General features: G+C 45.7%; 1 protein-coding gene across 1 annotated transcript; it reads left to right on the top strand.

Moving 5' to 3' along the window:
• The first annotated feature begins 7,964 nt into the window (after positions 1–7,964).
• On the top strand, positions 7,965–11,496 carry SFRP2 (secreted frizzled related protein 2). The gene is made up of 3 exons (XM_069854876.1): positions 7,965–8,486; positions 9,003–9,083; positions 10,490–11,496. The coding sequence occupies exons 1-3, from the start codon at positions 7,976–7,978 to the stop codon at positions 10,792–10,794; spliced, it is 897 nt and encodes a 298-aa protein (XP_069710977.1). The 5' UTR covers positions 7,965–7,975; the 3' UTR covers positions 10,795–11,496.
• Positions 11,497–12,579: the final 1,083 nt, after the last annotated feature.

Below are 12,579 nucleotides of genomic sequence, written 5' to 3'. Positions count from 1 at the left end.
ACAACTTTACTTGCAGGGACTAAAGAAACCTTGTTTGCCCCAAAACCTTTTGAGAAAAAAGTATTACACAGGTGAGCCAGAGAATCACGTTCTTGCCTTTTTTTTCCATACAGGAATCTAAGCTTTTCCTGGTGGGGGTCAATCAAGCCAACCACATATTTATTGGGAAAATGGATTGCAAGACACTCATTTCCCTCAAAACTAGCACAGTTTCAACCAGACCAGAAGACCAAGCATCCACTTAGATCCCAAGGTTAGATCCATTGGCTATGTTTAATCTACTGCCAAGTTTCAGCCTGCAGCACTTTTGTATCCCATACCAACAGTACAAGAGCATCTGAATAAAGGTGTGCAATACAACTGCCAAGCCAGCTTTCTGTCTAGCAAAGCTGCTGCTCTAGCAGCAATCTCTCAAAAAGGAAATGAAGATAAGGTAGAAAAAAAAGCACAATTCTTTCTCCTGATACTTACGTCATGCCTCCCTTGCTGCAAGTATAAATGCCACATGTGAACAGCCCCGTTAACTCATGCAGAAGCGCTCCTTTGGTCAGGAGCAGGAGTCCTACCTCTGCAACGCCACAATGGGCTTTAGGGTGAGACAGCAGTCTCCTATTTTGCAGACAGAGGAGTCAAGCTGATGCACAGCAAGGAATTGCACCCTTCCATAGCACGCTGTTGCCCTGCCTTTACCTACACCCCTTCCCAGCTACTGCTTCAGCCAGAATGGTTGATGGTTTAGCTCGCAAACTACTTGAGCAGAGCCACCATAGCTAGTAGAGTGCTCAGCCCTAGGCCTTTGACCCAAATAGTTTGCAGAATATAAATATAAACTACTAGACTGAACACTTCTAGGTTAGAGTTGAAATTTGATCGAGCCAAGCCTTGGACTGGAAAAAGGTTGTGAGAAAACATGCATTTGGGTAGAGGGAGGCTGAGATAAACTTGTCACACAGACAATGCAGAGATGAGAATATTGCCAATAACAGAAACAAACTAATAAGTGAAGGTGTGTTACAAGCCAAAGTAATAAAAAAATGTACCAAGTGGTTTTAAAACTTACCTCTACCTAGGTCACATGTAAGCACCTGTATGGACTGAGAAAGAAACAGTACACTTGGGGAAGAATATTGTGTATAAAATTTATTTCAGCCATGGGTGAAATTTATTTCAGCCTCATTTATGAGGACCTCCAGGTTTACTTTTCTGTGTCAAGTTCAGGAAGGTAAAACTGTAAATTTAGTCTGAAAGCATATGAATAGTAGAGAAAGTTAAAAATGGGAGATGATGACCAAAAGTTTGAATACACGCCTTGCTGATGAATACACGTTGAGTGATTATTGTTGCTGCTTTTTTTTCAGTAATTTCTGAACTTCCTGAAAACTACAGATCTAATACCATCATAAGCCATGTCACCTAAACTGTTTTTGGGTCATCTTCTTCAGAACTGGCCTCAAATATTTGGATGGTTTTAACATTTGGAAATATCAGCTTTTTAGTCTGCAAATATATTTTAATTAATGATCACATGCCCACTAGCTTTATTATTCAAATCACTTTGTAATTTAACTCCTATCAAACACTGAGACTAGTTTATTGATTTGATCATGGTATTAGATTGCTCTGATTGTTCCATTGCTTTATTTTAAATCAGATTTAATAAACTTCTAAATAGCATAGCTTTGGGCAATAGGTTCTTTTGATTTTACTTTTTATAAAATGTTTTACTAGAAATTATTATTTTTAAATAATTTCTTTCAACAAGTAACATGTGTCCAAACCTTGAGGCCATTAGACTAGCTATCTACCTGCAAACCTGACCATTCCCCTAAAAATAATAATTCACTCTGGAAATTAGTTTCTATACCCAGCTCTCTTTCACACACATTTATAGTCATTTTCTCTGTTAAGCACTGCAGAAGCAGAGATGTGGCTATTTTTTGGCCATGCATCTGCAGAACTACATGACTCCACAGCACATAGACTCACGCCAAAGCTCAACACACATCCACAACTTTGATTGCTTGTCAGGGGAAGTACTACGGCAACCTTGGATGCGGATGGCTGAAGCCTGCCCAAGTCCTGATTTGGGCAGTAAAATTTGGAGCCCTCACGACCAGCAACAACAGCAATACTCTTGCTGTTGCAAACAGTGGCAGTATTCCTGCGCCTGCCCTGCCCAGGTAGAGGCAGCAATTCTTTTCTTCTCTTCTGCAGCATCTGTGCCCTACCCAGACCCCAAACCCTTTGCAGAAGTACCCTGTCTTTCTGTATGGCTCACACAGTGGGGCCCCGCTCTCTGCTCAAGGTGCTAGATGCTGCCAGGCTGCAAATAACAGCTGCAGGAGGGTGGTGGTGAGGAAAGATATACTACATTGCAGCTTTTTAAATAAAATATACCAGGAAAACCAGGTATCATGAGATTGTAGTCCTCTAGAGCACAGCACCTGCTGTCTTTGTCAACCAGCACTTATATTAGATAGATAATAAAGGGAGCAGTAATCACAAACATTCGGTGTGAGTAGACACATGACAAAAACCGCAGCCAGATACAGATGTACGTCAGATAAATTTGAAGGATCATAACTTGCTAAATCACTACATGCAAATAAACATAGATTTACATGCATATATATGTGTATATATAATACAACACTCAAGCACCTATATTTACCATTTAATATAAACTGTGGAAAGCACAATATAACACTAAGAAACATAGGCTTGGAATAATATAGTGTTCCTGTGGAAAACATTTGAAACTGGAAAAACTTGCCTGAAAATTTTAAGATATTAAATGCAGGGAAACTATTGAGAATTACCACTAAAATAAATTTAAAAAAAAAAAAAAACAAACAAACAAACGAGAAATCTTCTTGTGACTTGATTTTGTGTCGGCGAAGGACTGAGTGCTACAAGATCGACGCCCAGTGAGTGTCTCTGGGCGAGGAACAGACCCACACAGTGAGCACAGGCGCCACCGCGAGGTCCTTCTGCCACAGTTAAAGGTTATTTTCCTCCTGAGCAGCACCCAGGGTGCCCGCATCAGGCATTTGCTGCTGCATTTTCCATGAGCTTTGCGAATGGAAAGCAAAAAAAAAGGATTAATTTTTTTTTTACGTCCCTTTCAGAACAGGGAAAGAGAAGAAAGACAGCACATGTAGTTTTCAACAATAGAGCTTTTAAATGTTGTGGTAACAGAAAACAAGATCGCTGCCCAGTCCCAGATCTGAAAAATGTTAAATTCCACCTTATCAGCCACCAAAACTGAGTTCAGGGGGGACCTCTTGCTGAGATGCCTCCCATGAAAGCCTGTGCGATCCCATTTTTCTCCTATCAAATGCAATAGCAAAATTCAAACAGTAGCAAAATTTTGGTAGTGTCATGCTGGAACCCATTTTTAAAGGTAAGCTAATATTTTCATCAGATTTTTTTCATCATGGGGAGAAAGTCAGTTTGATCCTCACCACTGCCATTTCATGGGCAGAAAAGAATGGGCTAAAAATCCACAGCTTTTTCATTCCTCTACAGCATTACTAAGGACATAATTCCTCAAGTCCCATGTTTATGCTTAGAGAGCCCGTAAGGTCAGCATCTCCCTAACCTGCTTGGCCTGGCTACTCCCACCAGCGAGTGGTCAGTGGGGCTAGACCCCCTTCAGGGGTAAAAGCAGCCCCTAGCTTCTTGGGAAACGTGGGTGCTTCATGCTGGGTAAGGCTTGGATGCCCTCCATGGGTGTGCATCTCCCTCTGCAAATCACTACTGTTCAGTGTGTCTGATTACCCATCCTGGCTTTTCCATCTTCCACTGTGGGAAACCAACCTGTGGTCTGCCAAGGGACTGAGAGCTCAGGGTTTTCTCCACAAAGGGGAGGGAGATTGTGACACAATTTTGAAGGCAGCAGAGTTGGAAAAATATACAACAGACAGGTTAAGAAATTGATAGTATTTATTGCTGCCTGCACTGAAGCGAGTCTTGCCTATTCTTTTGGAGATATACAACTGTGAATGTATTTTCCCTTTTCCATGTCTCAGCTTCCAGGACCAGCCAGGAAAAGGTACAGAACATGTGAGTTCAGACCACGGCCTGAGAGCAAAAGGAAGCAGCACCATGGTTTTAATGTAGATGACACAGACCAGCCACACTCTTTGGAACAAAATGCTATTCTTAACTTCCTGCAAGCACCAAGCACTCCAGTATTTTTCCCTGCAGTTCATTTATTTTCACTTCAATCCTTCAAGTAACACTTACGGAGGGTTGGGGGTCAGGCAGGAACTTCGGTTGGGGTCTTTTTCTCCAAGCAGCTCATTCTCTCACCTAACTCCCAAGATTTAAGGTGATTTAAGCACTTAAGGATTAAAAGCGTTTTAGCAGCTTATATTGCTTTAAGCATCTCAGGTGGCTTAAATGCTTACGCTACTTTCAGGGGTTTAATGCAGCTTAACTGTCTATGCAACCTGATGAATTTACAGCAGCTTAAAAGCCTATGCTTTCTTTAAAAAAATAAAAATGTACCCAAAACCATAATTTCAAGAGTGCTGCCCTGGTTGGTTCCACCCAGGTCAGACCAGGTCACCCAGGGCTTTATCTGTGACGGTGCCCAGACCCTCCACAGCCCCTGCTTTTCCGGGGAGCAAGGCTGTCTCAGTGCCCTTACCTGGCAGCTGCAAGCTCTGAGGATCATGGATTGTGCTCCCCACTCTTTCCCCAGCCCCATCTCTCCCAAAAGGTGATGCAAGCGAAGCTGGGCCAGCCCAAGAAGGCAAGGCTACAAGGTCTCCCTGTCTTCAGCAGCCACCCCACACCTCAGGGATCCCCATGGAGACAGCTCTGCGGGCATCTTCTCCACTCCCATTACCCCTTGACCACACCTGCATGGACACCCAAAGCTGCTCTTCCTGCTTTGGCTTTGCTAGACTTTGAGAGTTGAGCATGAAAATCATCTGGACCATGGGAATGCTGCAGGTTTTTAGCCGCAGCAGTCAGTTCCTGCAGCCCACACCCAGCCTGTGATTACACAGGTTTAGCAGGCTTACGCTGCTAAACCGCAGCAACTAGAAATGGCATTTAAGTCCACAGGTGAGGAAAGACCCATCCCAGTTTTCAGCAAGGAGCAGCAATGGCAGGCTCCTGCTCCAGTGCTTTCGTCTGCAAGGAATCAGAATGAGGGCAGCAATGATTGCTTTGGGCTGTAGGCTTGGGCTAGGTTCGTTTACAAGATCTCAAATCGTTTCAAATTTGTAGTAAATGAGTTTGCCAAGGGTGATTAAAAATGGAAATAGCAAGGTCTCATAAAGCCTTGTTTCAAATCAAAGCTTAATCCAGGAAAAAAACATGCTGGTTTTCCTCCATGTTTCTTGTAGGCTGGAAACAAAGAAGCAAACGATTCTGGTGGAAAAAAAAAAAAAAAAAAGAGCAGATTTCTGTCAGAAATGTCTCTTCCCCTACCACAGAAAATGGTTATTACGTCTAGCCTAAACAGAGTCTGTTCAGATTTGGGTTCTTGCTTCCACACAGCCCAGCCAACTGGATCTATGGGAAGCGGTGTACAAGGCTACCGAGAATTTACAGAGCAGGCAGATTGTCTTCTGATCATACTGAGATCCACCTGAAGGGATCACAGTGACTTAAAAAAATGAGAAGCGATGAAAAAAGGAGAGAGAGAAAAACAAACCACATATTTGTCCATTTTGCAAAGACTTGGTGAATAGCCTGGCCATTCGAGGAAAAAGCAAACGTGCTGGTAGGTCCGCTTCCACAGGAGAGGATTTTGGGGAGAGAGGCCAACGGAGCCAGCACTGGGAACTGGAAGTGACAACTCCTGCAAGTGGCAACAGCTACAGCCTCCGGCACTCCCCAGGACTTGGCAAAAACAGGCCTAAAATGGGCACCACAAGTCATCAGAGGGGCTCTGTTCCATGCAAGCTGACTGAGGCCAAGAGCTTACAGATTTATTGTTTAAAGGAATGACTTGAACACAGATAATAAATGGCAAGAATATGTGGAGCTCTAAGAAATAAACTACTTTCAAATCCTTCCCCAAATGATATTAGACATTCAAGACACTTATTTTCTAGGTATTAAACAACTTTAGTAAGAGAGAAGCTGGCCTACAGAGAGATTACATCCATCAGCATGGCGTGTTGGAAAGCATCTTGAAACCTCCGGTGAAGGCGCTGGCACTGGCTTCAGTGTGTGACAGCAGCATGCACAGGGCCGCACTGTGGGCACTTCAGCATGGTAATCTCCTGCTTTTCCCAGGGGAATGCTGCTGGACTTGTCTCTTTCCTACGCTACTGTGACCCGGACCTCTGGGAAGCCAGTCTGTACAGGGGACAAACAGAGGTCCTGAAATTTACAGAAGTCATCATGGCTGAGACCAGCTTTCATATAATCATAGAACCATAGAATCACTAGGTTGGAAAGAACCCACTGGATCACTGAGTCCAACCATTCCTATCAATCACTAAACCATGTCCCTGAGCACCTCATCTACCCATCTTTTAAACATCTCCAAGGAAGGTGATTAAACCACCTCCCTGGGTAGCCTGTGCCAGTGCCCAATGACCCTTTCCATGAAGTATTTTTTCCTGATGTCCAGCCTGAACCTCCCCTGGCAGAGCTTGAGGCCATTCCCTCTTGTCCTGTTCCCTCTCACCTGGGAGAAGATGCCAGCTCCCTGCTCTCTACAACCTCCTTTCAGGTAGTTGTAGAGAGCAATGATGTCTCCCCTCAGCCTCCTCTTCTCCAGGCTAAACAACCCCAGCTCTCTCAGCCGCTCCTCATAAGGCCTGTTCTCCAGCCCCTTCACCAGCTTCGTTGCTCTTCTCTGGACTCTCTCCAGAGCCTCAACATCCTTCTTGTGGTGAGGGGCCCAGAACTGAACACAGTATTCGAGGAGCGGTCTCACCATAAAACATCTCTTATAAAGAGATATACACAGTAGCTGATAAATGAACGTGGTTTACCACAAAATGATACTACAAGGGGCTACTCTTTTCAATAATAATCCCATAAATAATATCACTAAAAATGCAAGAAATATCAAGATTGCACTGCAGCTGCGATCCCAGTGCCTTGCCCGTTGTCTTCCTCTCTGTGGCAGACCAACACAATCATAATTCTTTAAAGGGAGTTTCTAGCTGAAGGCAGGAGCGAAGGGGAAGGGACGTGCCTACCCTGCACAGGGCCAAGCCCGAAGGTTTTCACCTCGGACAAACGTGCCAGGTATTGCAAAATCATTTGGATGCTCCCAGCCAGAGAAACCCCCCACTTTGGGTGTCGGGGGCCACCCAGGGGCCGGACCCCGCCCCAGCAAGGGCCGGGGTCAGGGTCAGGAGGGGCTGGGAGGGCAGCAGGAGGGTCCCGCCGGACAGCCCCCGGGGCATCGCGGGGAGGAGGCGGAGGTGCCAGACACTCCCCGGGGGGCTTTGGGAACAGATTGCCTCCCCCCGCCCGGGAAACGGCAGGAGAAGCCCCAAACGTGGGCAGGGGGTGGGAGGCGGTCCTGCTTCTCCGCAGCATCTGCGCTAGCGGCAAAGCTTCACCTCCAGCCACCCGCGCCCTGTCTCCCCGCCCGGCCGAGGGGCTTCTGGGGCTTTCGTGGCTCTTTGTTCGAAGGGGATCTGTTCCCCCTCCTTCACCGCGCTCGCACGGTAACGTTTCTCGCAAGGATTTCCTGCCAAAAGACAATCCCCCTGAGCAACAGCAGACCGAGAAAGTAGTGACCAATCCTTTCTGGATGGCTGTCACCAGGCTCCTCCCAGCTCCCCGCTCCCCCCTGCTATTTGCATTAAAAAAAAAAAAAAATTCATGAAAACCCCCGTTTGCCCCTGCACCTCGCTCAGAGCCTCCGTCCTCGTCTGGCAGGCAGGAGCCCGGGCTGGGGGACGCTGCCTGCGGCTGAGGGCTCCGCGCCCCGCCACCCCGGCCCCCCCAAGCCTTTCTCTACCCCCCTCCTCCTCCTCCGAGCCCCAAAATGCAGCGCCGCCTCTGCGCCCCGATGCTGCTGCTGCTGCTGCTGCTGCTGGCGTCCCAGTGCCTGGGCTCGGCCGCCGGGCTCTTCCCCTTCGGGGAGCCCGACTTCTCCTACAAGCGCTCCAACTGCAAGCCCATCCCGGCCCCGATGCTGCTGTGCCGGGGCATCGAGTACCAGAGCATGCGGCTGCCTAACCTGCTGGGGCACGAAACGGTGCAGGAGGTGCTGGAGCAGGCTTCCACCTGGATCCCGCTGGTGCAGAAGCAGTGCCACCCCGACACCAGGAAGTTTCTCTGCTCCCTCTTCGCCCCCGTCTGCATCGACGACCTCGACGAGATCATCCAGCCCTGCCACTCGCTCTGCGAGGAGGTGAAGGAGAGCTGCGCCCCGGTGATGTCCGCGTTCGGCTTCCCTTGGCCCGACATGCTGGACTGCAGCCGCTTCCCCAAGGACAACGACCTGTGCATCCCGCTGGCCAGCAGCGACCACATCCTCCCGGTCACCAGGGAAGGTAGGAGGGGGCCGCCGGGACGGCATCGCCCGGGGCGGGGGGACACCCCGCGGGGACCGGGGGTGAAGCTCGGGGAGGCTTTCCCGAGGGGAAAACCACAGGCACCGTCGGGGAACTGGCACCGGATCGCACCCCTCCGTCCTTTCCCACCTCCATAGAAACTGGAGCTGCGCAGGTCCCGGGGGGACAAATTCCTTTAATCGTCGCTGATGCGCGGGGCTGGGTTGTTTAGTATTGTATGCCCCCCCTCCTCCCTGCTTTACTCTTTCCCTCGTCAATAAAGAAAAAGCTTTTGGTTTAGGTGTGACCTTAGAAGCACACCGTGCCCCCTCCGGCAGGTCTGCAGCAAGGTAAGGCGCGTCCCGGTCCGTGCTGGGCTGGGAAGGAGGGGAAAAAGGCACCCAGGGGGAGTCCTTCCGTGGAGGGATGGAAAAACAGCGTTTCCCGAAGGATTCCCAACGCCACCTGCTGTTCCTTATCCCCGAGCCTAACGGGGACTGTCCCTTGACTTTCCAGCACCCAAGGTCTGCGACGCCTGCAAGAACAAAAACGAGGACGATAATGACATCGTGGAAAACCTCTGCAAAAATGACTTTGGTGAGTGGAAGCAGAGCCCCCCTGGGCTGAAACTTGAGAGTTGAGGATCAGGTAGGACTCCCAGCAGTGTCGGCGAGGGATGTGCCCAAATAAAGTCAAGACTTTGTCTTATCTGCAGATGGACCCGTCCGACCACTGGCTCATGAAACACAAAATTCCACCTCAGAATAAAACGTGGCCCTTTTTATAGTCCTTTTCCATTTGCTGTTTCGAAGTAGTGCTCTTTTATGTGGATGTTGCTGGCAAGCCAAATAGAATGTAAAATGGGGGTGGGGAAAGAATCTTTCATCCAGAGTGTTGCCTGGGGAGAAGTAGAGCAAAGCTTCATTTAGACGTATGAGAAAGAGCTGCATGACCAATCTCATGTATGGTAAGAAAGACTCTCTCCACAGATTAAGAAGGAAGCTCTATGTATCATTTGATAGAGAAGGTAATGCACAGACAATCGGGGATATAAACTTAATGGGAAGATCTGGGGCTAGAAGAGGACAAGAAAGCCCCTTCAAGGGAGACAACTGAATGGCACATTATCCATACATTAGCATTTCAAGAGAAAAAGAGAATAAGGAGGGGAATCCTTTTATAAAAGGTCAAAATTTATACCTGGAAACAGATTTGTAATATAAATACAACAATTCAGAAGTCTTTCTTTAAAAAAAAAAACATCACCCAAAATATGAAACCACGACTGTGGGACATAATTGCTAAAACAACCAATAGCTTTTTTTCCTGGCAAATTGCACTCAGATAAATCCTTCTAAAGCTAAACATGCCCCACATGTTCTTACAGAGTCCTGTATCCCCTTCCTAGTTATTTTACCAAATCGAATGCAGCTGTTGGACCAATTTGCCCTCCATGGGATCTATTCTTTCAAAAAACAATGCATGTGAAAGATCATTTCCTTACAGGTTTGCCTAAAATCCTCTCCAGCCTAATAAATTAAGTCTAGAAGTTTTCAGCTACAGCAAAGATCAGGTTTCAGATTAGGTCTAGGTACTGGCCTCCCCACCTCCCTTTCAAACTCTAGTTTCAGGAAGACTGTCCCAGGAAAAAAAACGAGCTCTGCTTAACATAGCAAACCTGCCGTCTCTCTGTTTGCAAACAGGAGAAAAGCTGGAGAAAATACTAATTTAGAAAGGAAGGAAAAAGTTGGGGGAGGGGGGGAGTAGAAAAGAAACGCAAAAAAATCTCAGCCCTAAGGTTGATTAAAACTGAAATGACTTGCATGCCCTTTGTGGCTTTAGAAATGGAGCCACCTGCTGCCTCTTCTGTCAGCCCTGACAGTTTAATTAGCAATAGAGCACCTCCCTCCCCAGGTCCTCTTTATGTGCACTAATGGGAAAAAACCTCTTAATCTCTCTCCCTCTCTCCCTCTCCCCACTCCCCCCTCTCCTCGCTCTATTAGCCTTGAAGATTAAAGTGAAGGAGATTGCCTACATCAATGGGGATACCAAGATCACCCCTGAAACAAAGAGCAAAACCATCTACAAGCTGAATGGGCTGACAGAGAGGGATCTGAAGAAGATCGTGCTCTGGCTCAAAGGTGGCCTCCAGTGTACCTGTGATGAGATGAACGACATAAATGTCCCCTACTTGGTGATGGGGCAAAAGCAAGCTGGGGAACTGGTGATCACCTCACTGAAGCGGTGGCAGAAAGGGCAGCGGGTTTTCAAGCGGTTCTCCCGCAGCATCCGTAAACTGCAGTGTTAGTGGCTTTGGCTCTGGCCGCCTCCAGCAGCTGCCTCTGTCCTGAGCTCTCCAGGCCTCCCGCACCTTCTTCCTTCAGTCCCTAGGAGCCCTCCATTTTTGTACATAGGTTAAAATGTAATAATGAAAAAAAAAAAAAAGACTATTTTTGGGAAGTATTAAAGTATCTCACTTAAAGCTTTTTTTTTTTTTTTTTTTTAAATGATTGCAAACATTACTTTCGTCTGAGGTTTTTCCCTCTTCGTTTTGGCAATGCTGGTTCATTTATGTTCCTGCTTCTCTGTATACAAGCATGTTTGTTATGCAAAAGTAGGAGATGCAGAGAAAGACAGCCACGCATGCAACTGGCCTGTCACAGTGGGTATGACTCTTTCACAAGGGTGAAATGGCTAGCCATCTATATTAACACTATAAAGGTCATGTTATGACTCTTGCATGTGATACATAGGCACTAGTAAGAGTACATTAACCGTTCTCACTTTTTGTTTTCTATGAGTCTGAGCCCTTCTCAGAAAAAATGAACAAGTTTTGGAGCTGGTTGATCTGAATGCAACTTCTTTGTTATTATTTTGCAAACTAAACCATCTGTAGCCTAAATGTAATATACCTAGTGGTAAACCTGAAAGAGTTGTAAAATATTGCTTTAATTAACCTTGTAAATACTCCAGATAAATGTTATATTCTTGTATATAAACTTTACATGATAGTTTACCTATTGTCTCGGCCTGTATTCACTTAATCTGTTTTGGGAGAAAGCTGTTCAACTTGTCTTTGTCATAGCAGAGCAGAATTTGGCCAGTAGAGAAGCACGAGGAAATATCTAGTGCTGCAATCAAAAAAAAAAAACATAGTGGACCTAATTTCCCCAAAGATGAACCCACAAGACACAGGACTGAGGTTCGGTCAGCTGCTGTCACAGGAACTATATGTCTATTGAGTTCTTCAAGATGAGTTTTCTGTGGCTCAACTGCTTGCGTTTTCATTTCATCTTCTCAGAAGATTCTGTTCTTTGCTGATGGGGAATTGCAGTGAGACCACTTGCTTAAAAATCAAACCCATTTATCCATTTCTTATACTTGAAAAAGACATATTAAGGAGTGCTACAGTAGACAGAAAAAAATCATTTGTAACTAGCAATCCAGAGCAATGGTAGAACAAGGCTTGTTTTGTATGTGTGTACACTATCCTTAGTAAGAAAGAAAATATAACCTACCTAATAGTGTAACTAGAGGAAAGTTTTTCAGCATTCTCTTACAAATGTTTTCTGACAAAGCATTACCTGCTAGAATTTTGTTGTACTTAGCCTGAAAAATAGTCTTGCTTGCCAGTGCTGTCACATATAAAAAATTCTTCTTTGTGTCACTGAGAGGATGAGCAGTCCAATATTCCCAAGTACAATGTTTTGTGTTAACCATTCACAGACAGAAGACAAATACATTAGATTGTTCTTTAAAGTAAAAAATTCTGTTAATTTCATATATTTAGTAGGAATTTTTTTCAACATCAGGGCAAAAATATAAAAGCTACAGATCCATCCTGTTACTTTTGTTTTATAAAAATGAATTGTTTGCCCTCTCCAAGAGTCTTAATGCACTCACTGCACCTGGTACAAGCAGTGGTAGGACTTAAACCAAGCAAAACAAGACCAGTCCTCACAAATGTCCTCAAAGTTATAACAATTTTTATATTTTATAATACTTTAAAAAAAACCCAAAAAACAACAAACCACCAAATAAAAAGCCCCATTCCAAACAGACTCTTAATTATTCTGTGAAAAAATATCTTTAT

The sequence above is a fragment of the Phaenicophaeus curvirostris genome, chromosome 4, assembly GCF_032191515.1.
Source record: "Phaenicophaeus curvirostris isolate KB17595 chromosome 4, BPBGC_Pcur_1.0, whole genome shotgun sequence".
Classification (NCBI taxonomy): domain Eukaryota; kingdom Metazoa; phylum Chordata; class Aves; order Cuculiformes; family Cuculidae; genus Phaenicophaeus; species Phaenicophaeus curvirostris.
This window is presented reverse-complemented; position numbering and strand designations above follow the sequence as displayed.